This window comes from Triticum aestivum, chromosome 2B (genome assembly GCF_018294505.1).
Source record: "Triticum aestivum cultivar Chinese Spring chromosome 2B, IWGSC CS RefSeq v2.1, whole genome shotgun sequence".
Taxonomy (NCBI): domain Eukaryota; kingdom Viridiplantae; phylum Streptophyta; class Magnoliopsida; order Poales; family Poaceae; genus Triticum; species Triticum aestivum.
This window is the reverse complement of record NC_057798.1, coordinates 413,098,279-413,120,422: the sequence shown is the minus strand read 5'-3', so window position 1 is coordinate 413,120,422 and position 22,144 is coordinate 413,098,279. Positions and strand designations below refer to the sequence as shown.

The window sequence follows — 22,144 nt, the reverse complement described above, 5'->3', positions numbered from 1 at the left end:
TAGCGGGGACGCTCGCCATGGTCTGATTGGAGGGCGGGGAGGTGTGCATTGTTGGACTCGGTTGCCAGCTTTTCGGAGACGACCGGGACGGGATGTTCCAGGCGAAAGCCTTGTGTCGACCTAGTCGGCAACAATGATGGCGGCGCCTCCGGGCGCCGTTTCTCTTCATGAAGGCATCACTGGGGAGCTTCCGTGCTTGCTCTTTCATGTGCTCCGGGCGAAAGCCTAAGGTCCTCCTTTGCATCAGACGACGACGGCATCTTCGATGGTGTGTCCCTTCTTGGGGGCGTTGTTTTTGGAGCCATGGATACGCATTTGGTTGTCTGATGTCTGGGTTGGAGCGGTTGTTGGGTGCTCGGGCTGTTATGTGGTAGCGGTGGATGTGATCTGTGGTGGCGATTGGTGCCTTGGTCATCCTGATTCTGAGGGTTGACCTACTCTTGGGGGCTCGTGGCGGTGGTGTGGTCTTGGGTTTCGGTACCCTTCGACGGCGCTTGAGGTTTTGTTGTTTTGCATAGTACTTTGATCCCTCTATTTGTGATGGTGGCCGGGTGTGGCCTAGAGGAGGTGCAGGATTGTGTCGGCGGAACATTGCCCTTCGGCATGGTCTATGGCTTTCTCCGTCATGACATGCCTAGGCAGTGGGATGCCCTTCGATGGTGTCTGCGACTCTCCTAGCTCTTCAAGGTGCGGAGTGATCGCAAAGCAGCTGGTGACTTCTTCTCTTCGTCTTCTCGATGGCGGATCTCCTTCAACTGGTTCAACAAAGCTAGCTCCCGCTCTTCTTGGTCTACCTAGTGTTATGGGTGCTAAGTTCTTGGTGTTGTTTGTTTGTCGCGACTCTCTCCTAGTTCTGTTGTTCTCTGTAACTTCGTGCGTGTGTTGTGTTGGGTACTATCTTTTGTACCGGTTGTGTTGTATCTCGACCTTATCTATAATGAAGATGGTTCAGGCCGGCGTAAGCCAGCGTAGCACCGTCAAAAAAAGTAGCAGCGGAAGACGTACTAGACAGTGTCCTGTTCCTGGTGCCTGTCGAGTGTACTCCGATGCATGTTCCTTCCCAGCGTGTACATGCGTCAATGATGGGGTTGGGTGTTGTTGTTCCCAGTACTCAAAGCTACTGCGGTTAGCAACGCGCACGCAACCGCCTGCCTGTAATGTCACCTTAGCATCGGCCACTGCTTTTGGTGCTTTTGGTATTTTGTGGTGTCTTGGTATGTACGTATGAGCATATCTGATCTTAGTGACTGCTAATACATACTCTCCATTCCACAAGAGGGTGGGTTATTTTTAGGTTCATTGTGGTGAAATCTTCATTTGCCTTTGTCTAAGAAAATCCAGAATCAAGAAAAGTCGGCTAGGGTTTCTGCCTCCCGGCGGCGGCGGCGCCGATGTCCCATGTCTCCTGTGGCTTTACAATGGGTGTGCGATGGATCCCGGCCCTTGCCGGCGGGAGGGCTCCGTTTTCAGGTGCTTCTTCAAGTTTTGTTAGGGTTTGTGTCCTGCTCAAGAAGACGAGACGACGGCGGCTTCTTGAAGATGAAATGAGGTTCTCCCCGCCTAGCCCCCGTCCTAATGGTGTGTCTAGCATCGTCGGAGGGCGTGGGAGGTGTGTCTCCAGCGGATCTCGCGAAATTTGGTCGATGGTTGTCTTTGGTGGATCCGCTCGGATCCGGTCTTTATTCGTCTTTGTTCATGTGTCTTCAGGTTGGATCCTTCTGATCTAAAATTCTCTTCATCGGCGGCGGTTGCTGTTCTAGGGCATTGGTCCTATGGAATCTTAGCACGGCGACTTCCCGACTGTCTACTACAACAAGTTCCGCTCCGGCGAGGGAGGGGTGATGACGGCGGCGCGCCTTCAGCTCACTTCAGTGCTTGTAGTCCTCGCTAGGTGGTCTATGAATCTGAATGTAATTTTTATTATTTTTTATGTTCGTTGTACTGCCATGATTGAAGATGAATAGATCGACAGTTTCCCGCAAAAAAGAAAGTGTGGGTTATTTCTATTTTTTTGCCCAAAATCCCTTTCAATTCCGCCTCTTCACCTACGAGCATGGTTTTCTCCTCCCTCAAGGCACATACTTAGTGAGTCTCTACACGCAATTCAATGTGTGAATCATTAGAGCGAGTATAATAAGTGATGTAAAAACCTTTAAATATTGATATATTTCTAGTAAGAAAGAGAAGTGTGAGGTGGGTTTTGTATTAATAAAATAATATATTTTTTAACAATTCTACATATCTAAGCATTTTCTCCCATCCATGCTCACGTGCGAGCTCGCCGATTCACCTCCTCACTGTCTTCCGCTTCATCGGCTGGTGGCGGGGAGGGGGAATCCAATGCCTTCGCTTCAGCTATTAGTTTAGGCAAGGGATTTTAGGCCTCGCACATGTGATGCTCAGGTGGATGGCGGTGTCTCTTCGTCGAGTTTGTCTTCTGGCCTTCGATCCTCCTCAAATTCTATAGTCGACGGAGCTCTAGTCTTGGGGCAACAAATTTAGGGTTTCTCATCGTGTGTGTGCAATAGCGAGATTTGATGTCAGTTCCTTCAGATCTATTCAAGGGTTCAATGACGATGACTAGAGGACATTGGTCCTTAGAGGCACGTGCACGAAAACTTTCTGGTTGTCATCGACAAAGTCAAACCGTCTATAACAAGGGAGTGGCAACATCAGCACTTCAATAGCAGCATGGTTGTTTGGTGGTCCAGATACCTCGGTGTAATACTTCTTTATAGTAACTAATATACATGTTGGCCATTCCCTTCAATTGGGTTTATAAATCTACATTTTAACTAGGAAAACATATATTGGTCAAATGTAGTTCCGGACCATATACTCCCTCCATCCTGAATTACTTGCCGCAAAAATAAATATATCTAGACATATTTTAGTTCTAGATAACATCCATTTATATCCATTTCTACAACAAGTAATTCAAGACAAATGGGGTGATTTTTTAACCATATATTTATACTTGTCACATGTATTTGTAGCCATATAAATTTTTGGCATATTATACATGTCTTATTAGTCGAATCAAAGTCCTAAAAATCATGCCCTATAAACCCAATCAGAGGGAGTATTAGCGGCAATGTGCATAGCCAGCAGTTGGTTATATTATTAGCCATGCTCTTAAATTGGTACTATCATCCAAATAGGCTCGCTAAGCATAATAAAAGTAGGGTATATCATAAGAAATAGTGTAAGATAAAAATGAATCCAAGTACTTGTATGTAAGCATATCAAACACACTGAAAAGGAGCTGCAATGGGAATAGCCTAATTGCCTGCCTTTCCACACTCTACAACGCAGACGATGAAAATGCGGACGCTCGTCTAGAGCCCACACCTCATGTAGAGAACCTCTCCAACACCATACACTTCCTATAATATGAAAACAAGGCGAAAAACTCCCACATGCAAAAGGCACCCAAGATGACCTACTCCTTGAATTTAGGCTAAACTAGTGCCTCGATCCAACACTCTTAGAAAATTGGCATTGATTCAATGTAGAGCTAAGTGGCCATCCTACTTTACATAGAACTCATGGCTATAAACCAAACACTCGAAGCTTGCCCTGGACGAGATGATGCAAATACCACTCAACTTTAAACAAAGGTAGGACGGGCTAAACATGGAATCGCCAACGGCCGTACGAACAAGTGGTTATTCTACTTTACATTGAATCAACTTATTGGTCATCTCATTCATGGCTATGCACAAAGCGCTCCAAGCTTACCCTGGACGAGATGATTCAACTACCACTCAACTCTAAACAAAGGTGGGGCGGGGCTAAACAATGGCTGTAGACAAGCTAGAGTTGCAAAAGCAACTGTGATGCCATGTCCCAGGGCGTGAAAACGTGAAACTGGAGTCACTCTGGTTAGTGAGGTGGTAGCAACATGGTGAGTTTCTCACACCTTTTGACCTTTCCTGCCAGCGTTTGATTTCTCCAGCAGCAACTCTTGTATGGTGTTCGATGCTTCCTGCCAATCAAAGACCAAGCATGCTGGGAGATAACATCCAAGTGATGCTTCAATATGTTACCAAAGGAACTCACTCACCTTTAGCTTCTGTCTTAGATTTTCCTCTTCTTCGTCTCGCCGACTTCTTTCTTCTGAAAAGATGTCAATCAGTGCTTCTTGTTCCTTGTTTGCAGTATCAAGTTGTCTCTGCAGATCCTCCAGCTGCAAAATGAAGACAGATTAGAGACCAGTAATATACTATACAAACTCTTCACAGAAGCATAACCATTGATCATGCCTTGGATTGGGATAACACATATAATTTAGTAATTAGGTTATTTATTTGCGAGGAAAAGAACATGGTAATTAGTTGATGTTGTGATGGTTGTAAATAAAATGGCATAATGCTAGACAGGTACTCCCTCTGTAAAGATAAAAGAGTTTAGATCACTTATGTGATCTGAACGCTCTTATTTTTCTTTACAGAAACAACTAATGACTAATAAGAAGGTCTGCAAAAGTAGGATTTCCCAGCACCAAACAGTTCAACTTTTTATCCAACAAACCAAAAAGCAACAGAACCTACTGGAGTATTAAGCAATAGAATTATAATGACAATAGATAATGTTAAGAGTTGCAACAGCAAGCTTTTGTGACACTGTCGGTGGGAACAGAAAATGATCATCTGGTTGTTTGCACTAGTATCAGATGATTTAAATGGTTCATGCTTATTTTGGAGAAAATATCCAAACTACAGCAGCATAACAGCACCATAATGTTCCTTACAAACTGTAAACCAAACGCCAACATGGGTTACACAAGTACTAATAAATAGTTCAAGACACTAGTTTGCATGTGGGAAGACATAAGCGCTTACCCTCTCTGTCAAAGACTTGACTTTGTCCCGCTCCATAACCAGCTCTTGTGACGTTGCCTCTTCCACAATCAATAACCTGGCAGAAGAGCAGCACCACAAAATAGGGCATCTTATCGTAATCTCAAGATAAGAAGTGATATCATAGTAATCACAAATACGGATAGTTGCAGAAACCCATGACAAGCAATGCCATGTTCAAACCCATATGGATAGTTTGGATCATTGCTAGCATGCGTGTGTTGTGGGAGGCACTTACATGCATACCAACTCGCTTGAGGTTTCTTCCCCACTTTGTGCAAGTGCAACCATTAAGGCTGTAGTTACTTTATTTGGTTGTCACATTATTCTACACCTAAAAAGTTCCAGCGTGGGACAGATCATTCTATTGATCACATATCATGTGGACTTAAACTTAACACTTTACACTTCCCTTCAAATTATTTTGTAAGTGTGTCTCACAAGACTAATTTAGAACATCACACTGATCTTCTAGTTTCGACATCAGAAAAAAGTAAATAATGCAGATCCATTTTCATATATCTTGTATTTTGATTTTGGTACGCAGCAGTCCGAAGTCCAGATTATTGTTCTTGTTACCCATTTCAGCCAGTGAAACCCTAAAAAAATTACTTACTACTCCCTCCATTCCTAAATATTTGTCTTTCTAGAGATTTCAACAAGTGACTATATACGGAGCAAAATGAGTGAATCTACACTCTAAAATATGTCTATATACATCCGTATGTGGTAGTCCATTTGAAATCTCTAAAAAGACAAATATTTAGGAACGGAGGGAGTAGCTCAATCCCTCAGCAGTTGCATAACATGGAGTGATGCAAGAAAATGACAGTCAGAAACGTGAAATAACATTTATAGTTCTCACAATATTCGTTTCATCCATTCTCAAATATTTTCATCCAGTCCACATCGAGGATCTGTTATTGCATTACTGGCTGTATAATGATAATAACATGAAAAATAGCCAAGCCCTGCTGATATTTACCTTTCCTTTAATGATGCATTTTCATCCCTCAATTGCTTGATTACAGGTTCATGATCATCAATGGAATGTCCATCAACGTTACTACTTGCATTTGGTTCCTGGGGGGCAAACATGTTTAAGATAATAAAATCTCTTTTCAATAACATCCACATATATATATATAGGACAAATTTTTGCTACTACCGGGTGTAGTTACTCCCACTTTTGTTTCGTACGTTCTAGGTAGTATCTATCACATCAAAGAGTATGTACGCGTAGTATGTTGTATATAAGAATGTTTAGGTAGTATACATACTACTTTTTTGGTAGTACTCCCTCCGGTCCTTTTTACTCTGCATATTACTCCCTCCGTTCCAAAATAGATGACTCAACTTTGTACTAACTTTAGTACAAAATTGGGTCATCTATTTTGGAACGGAGGGAGTAGGTTTGTCTGAAGTCAATCTCATCCAACTTTGACCAAGTTTATATAAAAAATTATTGACATTTACATAACAACACCAACATCATTAGATTCATCTCGGAATATATTTTCATATTATATTTATTAGATATTATAGATGCTAATAATTTCTAATATAAATTTGGTCAAACTTAGCTAAGTTTGACTTTCGGCAAATCCAATGTGCAGAGTAAAAAGGACCGGAGGGAGTATGTATCATATTTTGTGCATACTCCATTTCGCGTACAAATATGTACGTATTTCACAAATACAATAAAACTATGGGCTCACTTGCAATTTTAACTATGGGCTCACTTGCAATTTTTTCATATAATTCACTTTGGAGTATCTTAGTTATAGTATATAAACATACTACAAATAATAAAGTAGAGTATATACTACCACATGGTAGTATATGAGAAATGGGTGTAACTACACCCGGTAGTAGGATGCATTTTCCCTATATATATATATATATATATATTAACATTATCAAGCAGTAATAACTACAAAAAATGTAACATGCAGGTAAGTAAGGTTTACTACACATATAAATAGGTAAAAAATGTAATTTCAAAGGCAAGTGAGAAATAGAAGCATATAATTACATTATACTCCCTCCGTTCCTAAATACAAGAGACTACATACAGAGCAAAATGAGTGAATCTACACTCTAAAATATGTCTATATACATCCGTATGTGGTAGTCCATTTGAAATCTCTAAAAAGACAAATATTTAGGAACGGATGGAGTACAATAGTAACTACAAAAGAATTGTAAGTCATCTGTTACAGATACAAATATATATAAACCTAATGAAATACTTCCTCCGTTAAACTAAAACACGACAATAATTTTGGAAGGGAGGGAGTAGACGTTAATACTAAATTGAAACATCAGCACGAGAAGAAAAATTACCGCCAACTGGGATTTGGTTATGCTTCTTTCTTTTTCTGTTGTTCCATTGGACGCGGGTGTTGCCAAACTAGTATTCTCATTCTGGAAATATTTTCTATGTGCATTCAGGATATGAGATTTTGAACTTAATGACGGTGTGTTCACGAACTCAGAATCACTGTCATCACTTGTGTCTGGTAACCCATGCAGTATTGATCCCACAGATCGCTTAGTCCTGGCAGACTTCTCAGCCTGTTGACAACTAAACGGTGTGCTTGTTTTCCCGCTCTTCTTACTGGAGGCAGAATATGATTTACCAGCGTTGCGCTGTTTTGAATAATCTTTCCCAGAATGACCTGGTGATGGTTGTGCTCCTGGGGAACCTTCAGGAGAGTTTTCTGATAAAGGAATAAAAGCAATATTGGTCAAGAAAATAGCTGGTTATCTGCAAAGAAAAATAATTTAATTGCTATTGAAGTTATGATAAAGTCACTCCAAGCCCACTAAAGAATGCAGCCAACTCTATGATTTGGACACTAGCACAGTATCATACATATAGCTTTGACACAAACCCCTTACAATACTCCCTCCGTTTCACAATCTTTGTTTGGCAAGCATGCCTATCTGAGATAAAATTGAAGTAAAAATTTATGGATTGGACCATGCATGTCAAATTAGATGGCATTACTACCACTCCATCTAATATGAGCAAGTATGGTCTGATTTCACGGGTATTAATGAAAATCTGTGCCTTCTAGGTAGGGAAATATCCAGAATCAGCTGACGGGCCGAGGGCGAGACCGGTCGCTGCTTGTGACGCCACGTGTCCCAGTCAGGGCCCACGCACGCACAGCAGGCTCTCCAGAATTTTCCGTCCAGCACACGCGAACTAACCCTTCTTCCCTGTATTCTCTCCTCTCTTTTGTTTACCAGCAACCCAAATCGGAGGAGGCGGGTTCCATCCGGCAAGTCGGCCATTGCCGCTCATCGCGTGCCACCGCCTCCCTACACCTACTCCTCTCCTGGTGCCTGTAGTTTGATGGGATTGGTCAGGAAGATAAGGAAGATAAGCCATTTCCTTCTTTTCCCATGGCTACTAAATCTGCAAGGGTGAGGGGAGGAAGACGAGCAAGGCTTTGCTGCGGGAGCCAGGGACGACCTGCGAAGTGGGGCTGCAGGGGGGGTGCTCTTCACCATCGGCACTCATTGGGTCGTCCGCCTCCTCCACCTCCCAAGTCATGGCCGTGGAGCCAGCGCCGTGGGGCGAAAGCGCGCGCCGCTGCCTTTGGCGACACTCGGTGCTACGACTAGCCATGGCCACTACTGAGACTCAGCACCTGCTGCGAGGCTGCCATGTACAATGATGGCAACCACGCGGCGTGCTGCAACCACGGCCACCGCATGCTGGGACTGGCATCTCAGCATGCTACGACCATGGTCACCGCGTGTTGGGATCAACACTTCGGCATACCACAACCGTTGTCACCGCGTGCTGGGACCAGCAGCTCGGTGTGCTGCAACCGGTGCCTCGGTGTGCTGGGACGGCAACGCGGCATGCTGTGACTGGTAATAAGGGATGCAGCGGCTGGCAGATGGGATGTTGGGACCGCCACCCGGCGATGCTGCAACCGAGGATGCATCGACCGGTAGATGGAGATGATGGGACCACCACCGGGGATGCAACAACTGCAGATGAGGATGCTGAGGATACTGGGGGCGGCCGGCGGGGATGCTACAACCACAATTGGCAGTGCTACGACCGGCGTCGGAGGAAGCTGCAACCAGTGAGCCATGGTGCTGCAACCGGCGCAGTGCAGAGTTGGGACTGATGCACGACGGAGGTGCAAGCATGGACGTGGTGCTGCAACCGGTAGCGATGGTGGTGGAACCGTAGACGGGCGGAGCAGCAAGTGATACGGCCGCAACTGTGCTGCTGTGACGGCAAGCTGCGACCGGCCAGACGAATTGCTACGACCGGCGAGACGGGATGTTGCAGCAGTGGTACCAGCAGGAGGCAAACGGGGGTGCTGCGATGGTGATGTCTGTGATGGGGGCAACGGTGCTGAGCACGGTGAGGGTGCTGCGGCAGCGCGGCTGTGGGCAGAGACGCGAAGCTGGTGGCGGCTGCGGGTTGCATGCTGGCCGCTATCTCCCTTTTCTTCCAGGTCGAACACGCATGGGAGAAGAACGATGCGAAGAGAGAATTGACCCATGCGGGAAAGAGATGCATATCTGGTGGCTGTCGTTGGTTCAATCTAACGATGGGGAGCGGACCGATCGAGGCTGGCGCCAGTCGGCCGGCACCTAGCACTCGCCTTCTAGGTATGCTGAACAGAAAGATATTATGGCTAGTGAGGAAGATGTGCTAATAGTTACCTGAAAAATAATTTTGGTGTCATTATGAAAACATACTTCACAAAGAGATCATTTGTATCAGATTAACATGCCGGGTCTAAATAAAAAATTATAACAGTGGTAAAAGTTGAGATTTTTTATTGTTTGTTCCCTGAACGAATTAAATTATTTTAATCATATATCTTGGGCAGTGAAATTAGTAATCAGTTTATACATGTGCAAACACATTCAAAATACAAAAAGAAGACGAGATCACAAGAATTCATTCAAAATGTAAAAAAGCGACAAAGATCAACCGTTCAAAGGTTTTGAAATCTGCTTTGAGCTTTCAAACTTTGTCAGGGAGTATTTTTTTAATGTTGAGGTGACATATCTCCAAATAATTAGAGCTTTTCATCATGTAGTTTAGAATAGTACATTTGTATGCTATGGCTAGGAACAAATTCCTTTGTTGAGCCAGAAGGCCTGCTCTAACAGGTCTGTAATGGAAGTACAATATCCTTCTGTGATTAAAATTCTCAGCCTCGTTGAACCCATTTTGGAACTGTCAACTTATTGACATTGCTACTACACAGATTGCCACAAACCCCTAACCCTGGTGCTAGCGTTAGAGGTTTCTCATCTACAAGGGCAGTCAGAAACCAGACAGATATTTGGGATTTAACTGACAATAGGAACTAACGATGTAGGCAAATGAGAATTCACAGTTTGTGCGAGTATTGCACTAGGTCATCTTCTGCTTTGCTAATAGCATGAGCAAAAGCTATGCGCTGTTTTTGCCAAGACCAAGGCCAACGTGGCACTTCTGACGCTACCCCCACACTAGAGCCGGAGGAACCAGGAAAAGGGCCCTGGTTCTGGTTCTAAGAAAAAGGGGGCTGACTGTGTGATGTGGCCTATCTTAATGCTGGTAGAGGTACTCCACTGTCCACACCCATATATTTCTATAGGAAAAAAGTTACTTTTGCATGTTTAACTTCTGCAAGTCTATTCTATAACCTCATTTTTTAAGAAGTGCCCCTGATCCAAAAGAAGCTCCTCCTATTTGAGATCACAAATAGGTGGGTCCCACATACCAGTGACAGAAACTACGCATACGCACCTCAAATGGAACAAAAATGTGAAAATTAAACAAACAAAATTGATCCTGCAGCGAAGCCAAAAGAAGCAGATGCCATTGGTTACGAAAACAGATGGCAGGGACCTTGTATCAGCTATCTGCAACTACTTCCCTACTACAGTTTTTTTTTTGAGGGAACTTCCCTACTACAGCTTTTTTAAAGAAAAACGCTAATGCATCAAAAAATGAACATGATGTTTCCTTAAAATAAGAGAAAATTGCACGGGACTCCCCATACTATCACGGCTTTCTTACTTGACTCCCTCCACTGGTTTCTCTGCCACCAGGGTCCACCAACTATCACGACTTCCTCACTTGGCTACTTTCCACCATTAGACTAACAGACTTAGCTGAGGTGGATGCCGAGTCGTTGATGCCTCGGTTTCTCTCATCTGGATGTTGAGATGTACGCTGATGTTTTTCAACACATTTTTTTTTACTCTCGATATACTCCCTCTGGACCTGGTCCTTTAAAAGCTGTAGGTTTGGGCATCAATATGCTCTTCAAAATACAACATGGGACATTAATTTCGAGAAAGAATCACTGATTTTTGGTTCTCAAATATCCTCCCTCCCACACATCAAGCATCTCATCTCTCTTCCCTCAAAAAGCATCTCATCTCTCTTGAAATGAAGCTTTACAACCTTAAATAAAGGCTATAATTGTGATGCTAAGTGCATGCTAATTTAGGTTAACTCATCTTAATTTTGTCTCTGCGAAGCTAATTGCATGCAAACAAAAATCTAAGATCAACGATTTTGAAGATTAATGTCATGTGGGTCATAGCAGATTAACAATACCAGTTAGTTAGGAGATAAAAGTTATTCTCAATGAGATATGCTCCTGCAGAGAATGTAAGTGTAGAGGGAGTTGTCAATATTCATCTAAGCATCAAGTGCAATTGATAGTTTAGGGACCATGGCTGCAGAGAAACCAGACGAGGGAGCCAAGTCGGAAAGTCATGATAGTTTGATAAGTTCAAGTGCAATTTTCACTAAAATGAATACCTTCATGTGTAAGTGAGATTAAACAATTTACATATAATGTGTTGCCGTGTCCAGTCGGATGCTCTGGGGCAAACAGCAACCATCTTGAGGCACACAAGCCAGAGGCAACATGAGATGCACTATGGACATATATGATATATCCACAGTTTATTTCATTCACCATGTACCAAGTTTTAAGAAGGTAACCTTAGCGTCCATGAACTTGGCTCACAGGTTTATTTTAGTCCAAACAAAGGCACTTCGGGCTAATCATGCCTACATGCCGGCACACGCTGGCAAATCAGTCACGTGCACGACATGTGATGAAGTCAAATCAACTCAGCACCATTTTGAAATTAGGTCTCTATGTTTTCCCCGATCCTCTTCTCGGTTCCTAAACCTGCTTGTTTCCCTCGGGTATTTGAGCAGCTGAGGAGCAGGACAAGAGAGTGACCTCACCCTTCAGCTCCACTCCGTGTTCCGCGCGCGAGGTGCTAGCCGCAAACAGGCTCACAGAAGCCGAACTCATGCCAACAAGGCTCCCACAAAGGAGATACAAGCCCCGTGATATCCGTATCAGGCAGTGACGCTGTGAGTCATCACGTGTGGTAGCTCCACATGGGCCATCACATGTGGTAGCCCCACATGGTGCTCAACACTGGCAGTGAAGTCACCTGGCTGAATTGCCAGCCCAGCGGCGACTGGTACAACCAATTCAACCCAGTCTATGACCTCTTCCTCTTCTCCAAAGTTACCTGCAACTGCCTGCGCAGCCGCGACCTCAGACACTGCCCCTGCCTCAGCAGTACCTGGACCTAGTTTTATGAGGTGGCCTGCGATGACGGCTCCTGCACTGCCGACGACTTCATTAGGTGTGGCCACAACAACAAGGGACTCTATGGACGACACTAGACTAATGGCACGCTATGACAACCCGCTCTCCTTCCCAGTGGCAGAGGACAAGAAATTTTTAAGTAGGGGCGGATCCTTCACCGGCAACCACCCGGTAACGAACACAAGCAACGCCGCCGCTGCTCACCTGCGGCCGTGCCTATGCCCACGGCTAAGCCCTGTCTAGCTTCCGCGGCTCCCGTTGTCCGCCTACCCGCCGCGTGAAGTGGCCACTAGCGCTAGGGTTGGTCGCTCGCTCGAGTGTTTTTTAGGGGTGCTCGCTCGAGTGGTGTGCGTGGTAGCTGCATTAGATGCCTCTTCGTTTCGGTCCACAGGCTGCTACCACCGCCGGCCGATCGAAGCCTCGTCCGTTCGGTCAACTAGCGAATGATGACTAGGCAAGTAGCATGACCAGGCCAAGTAATTTGGCCCAAGCTAGCATGCCTAGGTCAATCGATGCCTCATCCGTTCGGTCCATAGGATGCGCAACGATGCCTTTTTCTTCTTCTTTTCGCAGCCATTCAGCGGTGTAGCACGACAGGATGCATGATGCGTAGACAGCAATGCTCACTAGTATAAAAAGTTCTCCGCCAAATCAAGGTAGGGCGGAGGCCCAACCTCGCCCTACCGAGTCCTCCGCCCAGTGCTCCTTCCCATCCGAGATCTCAATCACCTCCTCCCACCACCTCGTCGCAACGACTCCCACCGAACAGGTTTTTTATGTGATTTTAGTAAATCTTGGTCTTTATTTGCAAAATGAACACACAAGTCAAGTTCGTGGACTACAGTGCATCCGTGCGCCAAGTCCGTGTACCTTCACTGCAATTTACATTGTAAACCATAACCATTTCAACCATCAGATTTGCAACACTGCGTCGAATTTAACCATATAACTTAAGACTTCTTTTATCAGATCTAATGAACGCACGAGCTCATCCAGTTAACACGGTTCCCTAAAAGAACATTGTGTTCTCTTTCTGAAATACTTTGTTCTTTAGGGAGTGTTCGGTTCCCCTCCGCTCCTCTAACTCCGCTCCCGGAGCGGACCAGACTTTAGCTCACTTTGACGGAGCTGCCAAAACCGAGCTCCACCAACTCCGCGGAGTGGAGAGATTCCGAACAGGGCCTTAATCTTGACAGTGCAAAATGTCAACATTCAAGATTGGTGAATTGTGTGCAGAAACTAAGTAGTCAATGTGTCTTGCTGGAAGGTGTACAAAGTATATAAGTGGCGAACACAGTTTTCGTACATCATTAAGTGAGCTATCTAGGTACGTCAATTCAAACATTTTGCATGCTGCAGCACGAAGCTCCTCCTTACTTTTGTAAATCCCGTTTCATTATTATTCGTAGAAAAATCAACATTAGTTTACTTAGAGAGAGCAATAGGAACAAAGCAGAAAAAAAATCATAATTTACATAATTGGATTGCACACTTGTCAGGTTTGCTCGATTCAATATCTATGTATACAATGATCAATTTTTCATGTAACCGAGATAAATGAATTTTTTAGATGACATTTGTGCATGAGAAATCTAAATACTTGTGTGCATATCAGTAGTTAATCTCTACTATTAAAGGGATGGTATGTTTCCCTCACCTCCTCCCCCGTCCCCCTACCTTGGTTTTTTCCTCTCCACGTCCCCCCTCCCCCCACCCTGGTTTGGGATAATCTAAACCAAATCAGAACTTACCTTTCCTTGTCCTACTGGAAACCATGTCCTGCATTAACTCAAACAAATCTTACCAAAGCCGTGTCTTGCATTAACTAAATCAAATCAAATCTTACCGAAACCTCACTAAATCAAAACTTCCCTTGCCTTCCCCTACCCATACCCAAATCAAATTTTACAAAACTTCAACTAAATCAAAAACTTTCCTTGCCTTCGTGTACCCATACTCAAATCAAATCAAATCTTACCAAAATCTAGAATATGGTGGGTGTAAGTTATATGTCAGGCATGACTGGTGTTGAAACACCCCCGTTGCGATGCACGGGCAATTAGCTAGTGTTTTAAAAATGGACAGTGCATACTTTAAAAAGACGGACAAAGGGAATACCACAGAACCACGAGTCTTACAGTACTTGATATTTTAGAACTCTTGATGGTTAATATAAGAAATTCTGAAGTAGCCCATATGTTAGTATACTAAAAAAATGCTAACAAGTCATAGAAAAAATCAAACAGATGAAATGCCGATCATTCAATTACCTCTTCCTGTTTCAGGACTTCTGAAAGAGCGAGCTCCAACATAACCAATCCGATGAGCATTTCCTGACCTATGAGAGAGAGAAGGGTGGGATGAGTGCAAATTGAAACCATACTTCTGCTAATTGATATAAGCCACAATATAACTGCCTCTGTATACTGGTGTGCCAAGTGACAAATCAAAGAGAATGATAATAAAACGAACCAGTAATCCTTCTGCATTTGAATTAACCGTGCTTCAAGTCTTGCTAGAAGAGTTGTGCGCTCAAAGTCCTGCTTATCATGAGCTGGCTCTATGAAATTAGCCTCAAGTACACCTGCAGATTAAATTGATTACTTCTCCAGCCGCGAATAAAAAGAAAGTGATACCAACATACCAGAGTGACCTACCTATAACACCACGCCCACCACTTCCCGCAGCAGTCCACACTCTCCAGAAAGGCTAGAAGGAACAAATAAAATCTTAATGTGATAATAAAATAATCGAGCGATATAAAATAGAGAGTGAGAATACTTCCTACTTCATTCATAAAGGTCAATGATATTTCCTAAGATCATTCAATTGCTAGTATAATTGGAAGTGAACAGACTAATAGTAACAACACAAACAAATAAACATCATCTGCTAAGTAGACGCGTACAAAATATTCATAACTAATCAAGCTTAAAAGCATGATCTGCAGGACCCACCAATGATCAATGTGTGACAAAATACATTAGTAGTCTGAGAAAGCAATAATTATAATAGCTAGATTAGGAAGAAATGGACTGAAACCTCACAACCAAGAAAAAGGGTATGCATTGAAAGAACCTTTATCAGACGGTTCCTGTGATATACATTAAATCCTTGGACGTCAATATGGAATTTTGCATCCTTAACAAAGCCAATCGTCACATCAGCTACCATCTGAGACACAGAAGACCAAATTTGGTGAGTAATGAGCTACTGATATGTCATCAGGACTCAGGAAAAGGTCAAGAGGAGGTTATAGTTTTCTACATTTGAATCTTTTGGAAGTCCATTAGTTGCAACCGGCCTGTATGTAACCTCTTTCTTCAGCATCATGTCAGTCACAATATTATGGTGCTCAATCTCTTTTCCACGTAAAAAAATTTGGAAAGCATCTGAAAGTCGGAGATACAAAATAGATGCATAACTCTGCAAAGGGAGATTACACAAGTCATCATCAGCAACACGTCTAGCAGCGATAGTGCAAACTAGGACCAAAAAAATAGAAACATAATCAAAATAATGTGGCACAGAGATACAGATTCTAGTTTCTAAAACAAAAGAACAATTTCAATGTTGCAAATGAACCTATATACAACTACAAGCATTAGGTACTCTTGACAAAAGTTACACACATCAACAGCTCAGCAGGCTCACGCAGTTTATAAGAAATCCAGGTGAGATATAAAAGATTCAGCTATTACTATTAAGTTTTTTTAGCAAGCAGCAGTTATCATTTTTGTCACTGCATCAATGACGTCCGGCCCCGTGGTTGCAAACGTTCAAATACAAATAAGATGTCGGTCGATCTAAAAATGGAGACAATATAATGGCCTAATACCAAAGTTCTCATGATTAGACTAACATTTTAAGAATACATGTCGAGTATCGACCATAAGTCAATCCCAACACATTACTGTGAACTTACCCTCAATGAATGCCTATATGTAAGGAAATGCTTGGAGTTAGGAAACCGCTTAGCCATCTCGATATTTTTTTCATCACGGTTACCGCCTCTGAGTTGAATATCCTGTCCCCCTCAAACATCGTTAGAAACCAAGTTTGCTGATAAACCAAAATATGGTGGCACAGCGTCAGCTATTCAAACTTACATTTACATCAGCATCAAAGTCGAGTTCCAAATCTCCTTGGTCATCTTCCCAAAGATTGTAAATGATAACTCGAGTCCCCTGTTCCTTTATAGAACTAAACTGCAAATGTAGTGTACAGCAACTTTTAACACGAGATAATCTTATTGTCCTTGCAAAAATATGACATGCTGTAAATTCTTCATTTCTAAATCTAAATTAGATAGAAAATAAAACATATATACAACTCCATGTCACACATAGTACCAAATTTACAATATTTTTCTTGTCAGCAATCATATCAAGAGTTTTCGATTTTAAGCTGCCAATTATTTGATGTTTTTTGGTTTTGCAACATTAATCATGAAATAAAGGGTATCTTCGTTGTGTCACAAGTCAAAATGCACAAGTGATGCAGCATAAGCTATACCTGTTCAAGTAGTTCTGCTTCAGTTCCATAAGGCGACCATGTAATGATAGTGTGTAGGCTTGTATTCCAATCAGCAAATGTACTCCGCAGCTTTCTTGTCCAATTCAGTCCATTTTTTTCATAATCAATCTGCAAAGTTTCACGAACATTGGAAATTTTAGAATTAAAACATTAAACACTTGACATAATAGATTTCCAGCAACTTAATCTTCATATAAACTGCAATGAACAAACATAATTCATTCTTTTTTTCAAATAAGCATTTGTAAAAATGTACATGATACAGATAATAGAAATTGAGACTACCAATTTTGACAGAGCAATGATCCTACCATTGGAACAACAATATCCTCTTTACCAGTGCTCCTCAGAAAGGTATAAGATAGCATGCCAATGCTTTGTGTAGGCCTTCATGCAATCGAAAACAATAGATCTCAGTTTCTTGGTAAGAAAAAAAAACTCAAAATGTGTAGAAATAGAAAGTCCACATGCAGCTCATATAACTGAAAATAAAAACTAAATTGTGATGGTCACATAGTACATTATGAGAATCACAACTGGTAAAAACACAAGCTACCTCCTCACTATACTCTGTGCTGCTACAAACTACTCCATTCTTTCCTCCAAGCAAGTCTTATTTTACCTTTCAATATTTCCAAGACAAAATTTTGAACGATGATTCCCATCATAATATGTTGGCGATATAAATTATAGAAGTAGTCGATGTACTAAACACTCACTTTGAGTGATGAGGGAATAACACGACAAGGAAGACATTGCAGGTAAATTTGATTTATATGCTATCTCTATACTCTATACATTATACCAGGAGATATCAATTTTTATCTGGTATCTAAACTGAACTGATTTGATTTGCAAGGCTACACAATATTCATGGTAAAAACCAGAACATCAGCACCAAGTCTAAACTAAACTGAACTGATTTGATTTGATTTGATTTGATTTGATTTACTAAACAAATGTTATTTAGATAGTTTGGTAAGGCTAGACAATATTCATGGTAAAAATCATCATCTAGATCAAGTTGCTACAGCCTACAGGGATCGGCAATATGTTGCGACAACCTTTTGCCTTCTTTTCCACGGCTACGGGAAAAGACCAGAACATCAGCACCAAGTCTCATTGTACTTGTCTTGAAACCATTTCCATCTGCAAGGCAGCAAAGAAAGGAAATGAAAAGCTTCATAGTTTGACCTGCATACTAAAACATTTCAATGCATCAACTGCAGGTGTTCAGGTAATTTACTCTTCCAACTTACATTGTCCAATGGTATTTGCAATTTGGCTCTTGGCCGAATAACCCAAGGACATGCACTGACGCATTTTATCTGGGTCCATTCCACCACCATTATCTAGGCAATAAGTTAAAAAAACTAACATAAATAAATATATAAAATTATGTCACTGTTGCTCCATTTGTATTTTCCATCTAAACCTGTTATCCTAAAAAGGTATTGCACTTGAATTTGAAATAACATTGAACTGGATTGTATTCAGGAGCTGATCGAATAAGGGGCTTATAAACTTGTAAGGTTAGTCGGACTATTTTATCCATTAGGTTTTATTTTGTAAGGTTCTCTAAACTAAATTTGGCTCATCCGTCAAATAATTGGTAAGACAAAATATCATGTGTTTAATATGGCATATGGGACATGGGTGTCCTATACTAGAGTGTTGTATACTTAAAGTCCATTTAACATGCTATATAAATACAAGAAAATAATTTTAGGGATCTCGGATCTGTCGAGGTGAAGTAAAAAAAGCTTATGTACTTAAGTGAGACAATAACAATTGTTAGGACGGTGATGCAGTTTGCTCTTAGTTTAAACTGGAAGTAATTAGCCGTATAAGTTCATGTTTAGGTCTATCATGAGTCCAGCGGGAGATGTTTCTTTTGGTAACTTGATCCAGGTAAAGATATTCTTATTTTCAATATGTTTTCTAGTCGAATAACAAGAACGAAGTATATGTCGTCATCAGTATATAAATAAAGAGGACAGAAATCGCACCTTCAACAAGGAGCATTCTTGTTTTGTCTTTACTATTCTCCAACATGTCAATGTTCACAAACGTAGCTCCATTTCTAACCTAAAAAGGAAGCCAATCAGTAAACAGGCAAGGATTTGATTCTACAAACTAGAACAACTTAGGCCTCCTTTGGTTCATAGGATAGGAATAATATAGGAATAGGAAAATCGAGATGACATGCATCTCAAATCCTATAGAGAAGTCATTTGAAGCATAGGATAGGATTTTTTCCATTGAGTCTAGGCTAATGTTTTTTTCCCTTTGAAATGTGAAGGATTGATTCCTATCCTACGTAGGAATAGGAATCCATTCCTATAAACCAAAGGGCTTCAAAGGAATTTTTCCTACAAAGTTCCTATCCTTTGCAATTCCTACAATATTCCTATGAACCAAAGGAGGCCTTATATCTTCTTTAGCTTACTTCATCGAGTGAGTTGTCCAGAAGCTCAGCCAAAGCTGTAACATTGATCAAAGTATATATTAGCCAACTGACATGATCAAAGATTGAAGGGTGATGTGAACAAACAATGCATTGCTGATTGTTGTGTCTTCTTAAGTGTTTGTGTGAGGAAACAAGAAAGACAGAAACAAGGTGAAACAAAGATGAAGACCATACCCCCTAGAGCCCACTTGTGGCTTGTTGCATTTGAGTGCAAAAATTTAGGATGTACGCGGACATGTTCCAATCCAGATGCTGAAATAAGTAGTTGAGAATACAAAAAAAAAACAAGAGTTACTATTTTTAGTGGTGAGGATAAAAAGCTAACAAGCTCCCAAGAAATTCTTTCCGTCCATTCAACAAGGCTCATCCCTATTGAAACACATAACTTTATATGATAATAACAAATATGCCAATTGAGCTGCTATCTTCCATCAGATAAATCCATGAAAAAAGCCAGGACATTGAATGAAATGAGAATGTTTACAGTACACACAATTAGGAGTATATTGTATTTTATTACTTCACATATTCATGCGGTTGGTTTGAGAAGTATCAGCACAAAACTATGCAGATGTACAGTATGAACATAAGCTGGCCAAAATGCCCTTGCAGTAGTCCGAAATAGTTTACAATGAAATCATGACCAGGGGCATCAAAAACATTTTCTATGCTAAGTGTAGTCTTGGTTTGGTCGAAGTTGATCCCATTCTTACAGGGGTTCACCCCACAATGCAAACCCGGAATCTTATGTTTTGGTAATGATGAACAGTCCACCGTTCATATGGGTAGGGTTTATTTGTGATATTTCTAAATAAATACTCTCCATTCTATTCGCACACTATTGTTGTAAGAATCTCAAATGTCAGATCGCATGAGATTCCTCAGTAAAGAACAAACCGCTCAGATTCTTAAAGCATTCGTGCAACGATCGACCTTCAGAGCGTGTAAAGATTAACAAGAAAAAGGGGGAACAGAAGAAACATTCGCTCTTGCATCTAATTAGCCATGTCTGACGGGAACACCGCATGCAAATAAAGCAATGAGAAGAGGCAGTGGCTTCACACGAATCGTAAGAAGATGAAATAATACCAGATGGCGGCGGCTCCGCACCCCCAGCCGGGTTCCCGTCGTAGTCCCCGGCCTTCCAGAACTGCTTCGTCGCGCCCCTCGACGGCTGCGGAGGCGCCGGTAGCGGATCGAGGAAGCCTGGTGGCACGTCCACGCCGACCACGGGCCCCGCGGAAACCCTAGCCCGCTTCCCCGCGGCGCTGTCCCCTGCCGCGCTGCGGGACCTCTTTGCGCTGCCGCCGACGCCGCCGTCAGAGTCGGAGTCGCTGCTGCTGAGCTCTATGAACTGAACCGGGGCGCGCGGTCCGCCGCCGCCGGCGCCAGTCGCCGGGGGCGTGAGGCGCTCGTCGGCCGCCTCGGTTTTCACCAGCCGGGGGTTCATGAGCGAAACCGAAAGCTGGAGGGGGCCGGTCCGTGAATCCGGGCCTCTTTCCTGATTTCTCGAGTTAATTATCTTGCCCTTTACATCGCCGAGGACTTTTATAGTGGAACGGTGACCTGTGCCCCCATGATGACCACCTTGGTGGAGGCCACCTGTCAGTGGCGGTAGAGCGGCCCAACTTTTGCAGGTGGAGCGATATGCCAGTGTGGTAAATGTAGCCCTGAAACCGCTACGTTCCGTTCTCCTTTACTTGTTCACCCGTGTCGTTCCAGGTGGCCACACGCGCGGAATTGTCAGAGCATCTACAGCCCCTGTACGCAGCTCGGACGCCCGATACTTCTCCACTACAGCAACGAAACTACTACAGCAAACACTAGCAGCCATGGGCATTTAAGGGCATGCCCAACGGATAGCCCCAATACTGCTGCCCCATGAGCCAACTAGGCTCGGATGCCATCATGGCATAAAAGGTGTAGCCTGCAGAGCACAGGTGATTCCTGCAGAGGAGACGAGTTCTTCGTGCGGAAAAGTGAGAAAAGAGAGGAAAAGGCAGAGAGAGGGGAAAAAGGAAGAGAGGTTGGCTTCTCTACGCCCAGCGCACGGTGGCAGCCCAAACACATCAAGCACAAGCTCGAGATCGCTACCATGGTAAGCACCGTGTGCTTGGAAATGGGCCATGGCCGGCGGCGCCAGCGCCGGCTCGGCGGCCAGCCATGGCAGTCACAGCGAGCTCGAAAACAGGGCCATCGTGGGCGGCGCTACCTTGATGTCGTGGCTGATCTCTTTCGGTAATCACTGATTAATCCCCTTCCTATTCCACATTATTTTTCAAGGGGTATCCCCATTGATTTGGGTTGATTTGGGGGAAGAAGTCAGGGGAGAAGGAGAGTGTGGGCCCTAGTGAATGGTGGCCTCAGGTTTGTGCGTTGAGTGAGAAAAATCAAAACGAATTCCCCACGTCTTTTGCGCCTACGTGTATGCACGGTGCAGCACCAACGTGCTGCCCCCATTGTACATGCCCTAAAAAAGAATCTACTGGTCGCGTACGTAAACATAACCGCGAAATGATCCGTGCATTTATGCGACTAGATTTTAGATGCACTACCATACATGTCTTCATCTCTACTTCTAACTAGAAGAACACCCGTGCGTTGCAACGGGGCCACATTAAATTTAAGAGTTCAATATCAATTATGTTAATATT

The 22,144-nt window shown here is 42.9% G+C and overlaps 1 protein-coding gene across 1 annotated transcript; it reads right to left on the bottom strand.

Moving 5' to 3' along the window:
- Nucleotides 1-3,443: 3,443 nt before the first annotated feature.
- LOC123045215 (protein MICRORCHIDIA 7) lies at nucleotides 3,444-21,018 on the bottom strand. The gene is made up of 20 exons (XM_044468177.1): nucleotides 20,580-21,018; nucleotides 19,665-19,742; nucleotides 19,470-19,504; nucleotides 19,030-19,108; nucleotides 18,280-18,372; nucleotides 18,085-18,169; nucleotides 17,332-17,407; nucleotides 17,000-17,128; nucleotides 16,594-16,692; nucleotides 16,410-16,511; nucleotides 15,752-15,910; nucleotides 15,563-15,658; nucleotides 15,142-15,193; nucleotides 14,957-15,068; nucleotides 14,755-14,822; nucleotides 7,209-7,585; nucleotides 5,848-5,945; nucleotides 4,845-4,920; nucleotides 4,067-4,189; nucleotides 3,444-3,988 (listed from the first exon to the last, which is right to left on the bottom strand). Exons 1-20 carry the CDS (start codon nucleotides 20,938-20,940, stop codon nucleotides 3,917-3,919), a joined length of 2,370 nt encoding a protein of 789 aa, XP_044324112.1. The 5' UTR covers nucleotides 20,941-21,018; the 3' UTR covers nucleotides 3,444-3,916.
- Between the last annotated feature and the right edge of the window lie 1,126 nt (nucleotides 21,019-22,144).

What these genes read in the sequence shown, in the direction of transcription:
- LOC123045215 (XM_044468177.1), bottom strand. Translation starts at nt 20,940, where the DNA reads ATGAACCCCCGGCTGGTGAAAACCGAGGCGGCCGACGAGCGCCTCACG. An exon ending in TGGACAACTCACTCGATGAA is followed by an intron (nt 19,109 to 19,469) that starts GTAAGCTAAAGA and finishes CTTCCTTTTTAG; the next exon opens with GTTAGAAATGGAGCTACGTT. An exon ending in GACTTCCAAAAGATTCAAAT is followed by an intron (nt 15,659 to 15,751) that starts GTAGAAAACTAT and finishes TCTGTGTCTCAG; the next exon opens with ATGGTAGCTGATGTGACGAT.